General features: G+C 62.3%; 1 protein-coding gene across 1 annotated transcript in view; it reads left to right on the plus strand.

Moving 5' to 3' along the window:
* PARP6 (poly (ADP-ribose) polymerase family, member 6) overlaps positions 1–173 on the plus strand; it is a gene marked incomplete at its 3' end in the record, with an annotated part of 3790 nt that extends 3617 nt beyond the window's left edge. Inside the window, 1 exon segment of the mRNA XM_010285039.1 lies at positions 125–173. Within this exon segment, the coding sequence (XP_010283341.1) occupies positions 125–173 (49 nt within the window).
* Positions 174–387: the final 214 nt, after the last annotated feature.

The following is a 387-nucleotide window of genomic DNA, read 5'->3' on the forward strand; positions in this document are numbered from 1 at the left end:
CGTTGGCCTCTGGGTGGGTTCGGGCGTGGCTCCCGGCTCAGCCCCACACCCAGGGGAGTGTGGGACCGCCCTGTCTGACCTTCCTCTTCCTCCTCCTCCTCCTCCTCCTCCTCCTCTTCCCAAGGATAATCTCCAGCAACAGGTCCCACATCGTCAAGCTGCCCCTCAGCAGGGTAAGGGGCCTGGCCGGGCTCCAGGAGGGGTGCGGGTGCGGCAGGCGGGATGGAGGGTATGGAATGGGTGTGGGATGGGGGATGGATGGTATAGGAATTGGGATGGAGGGTACGGGACTGCGATGTGGGATATGGGATGGAGGGTGTGGGATGTGGGATATGGGATGCAGGATGTAGGTTATGAAAGGTGGGATGTAGGGCATGAGTTGGGGGG

Source organism: Phaethon lepturus, unplaced genomic scaffold (genome assembly GCF_000687285.1).
Source record: "Phaethon lepturus isolate BGI_N335 unplaced genomic scaffold, ASM68728v1 scaffold28974, whole genome shotgun sequence".
NCBI classification, from domain to species: Eukaryota; Metazoa; Chordata; class Aves; order Phaethontiformes; family Phaethontidae; genus Phaethon; species Phaethon lepturus.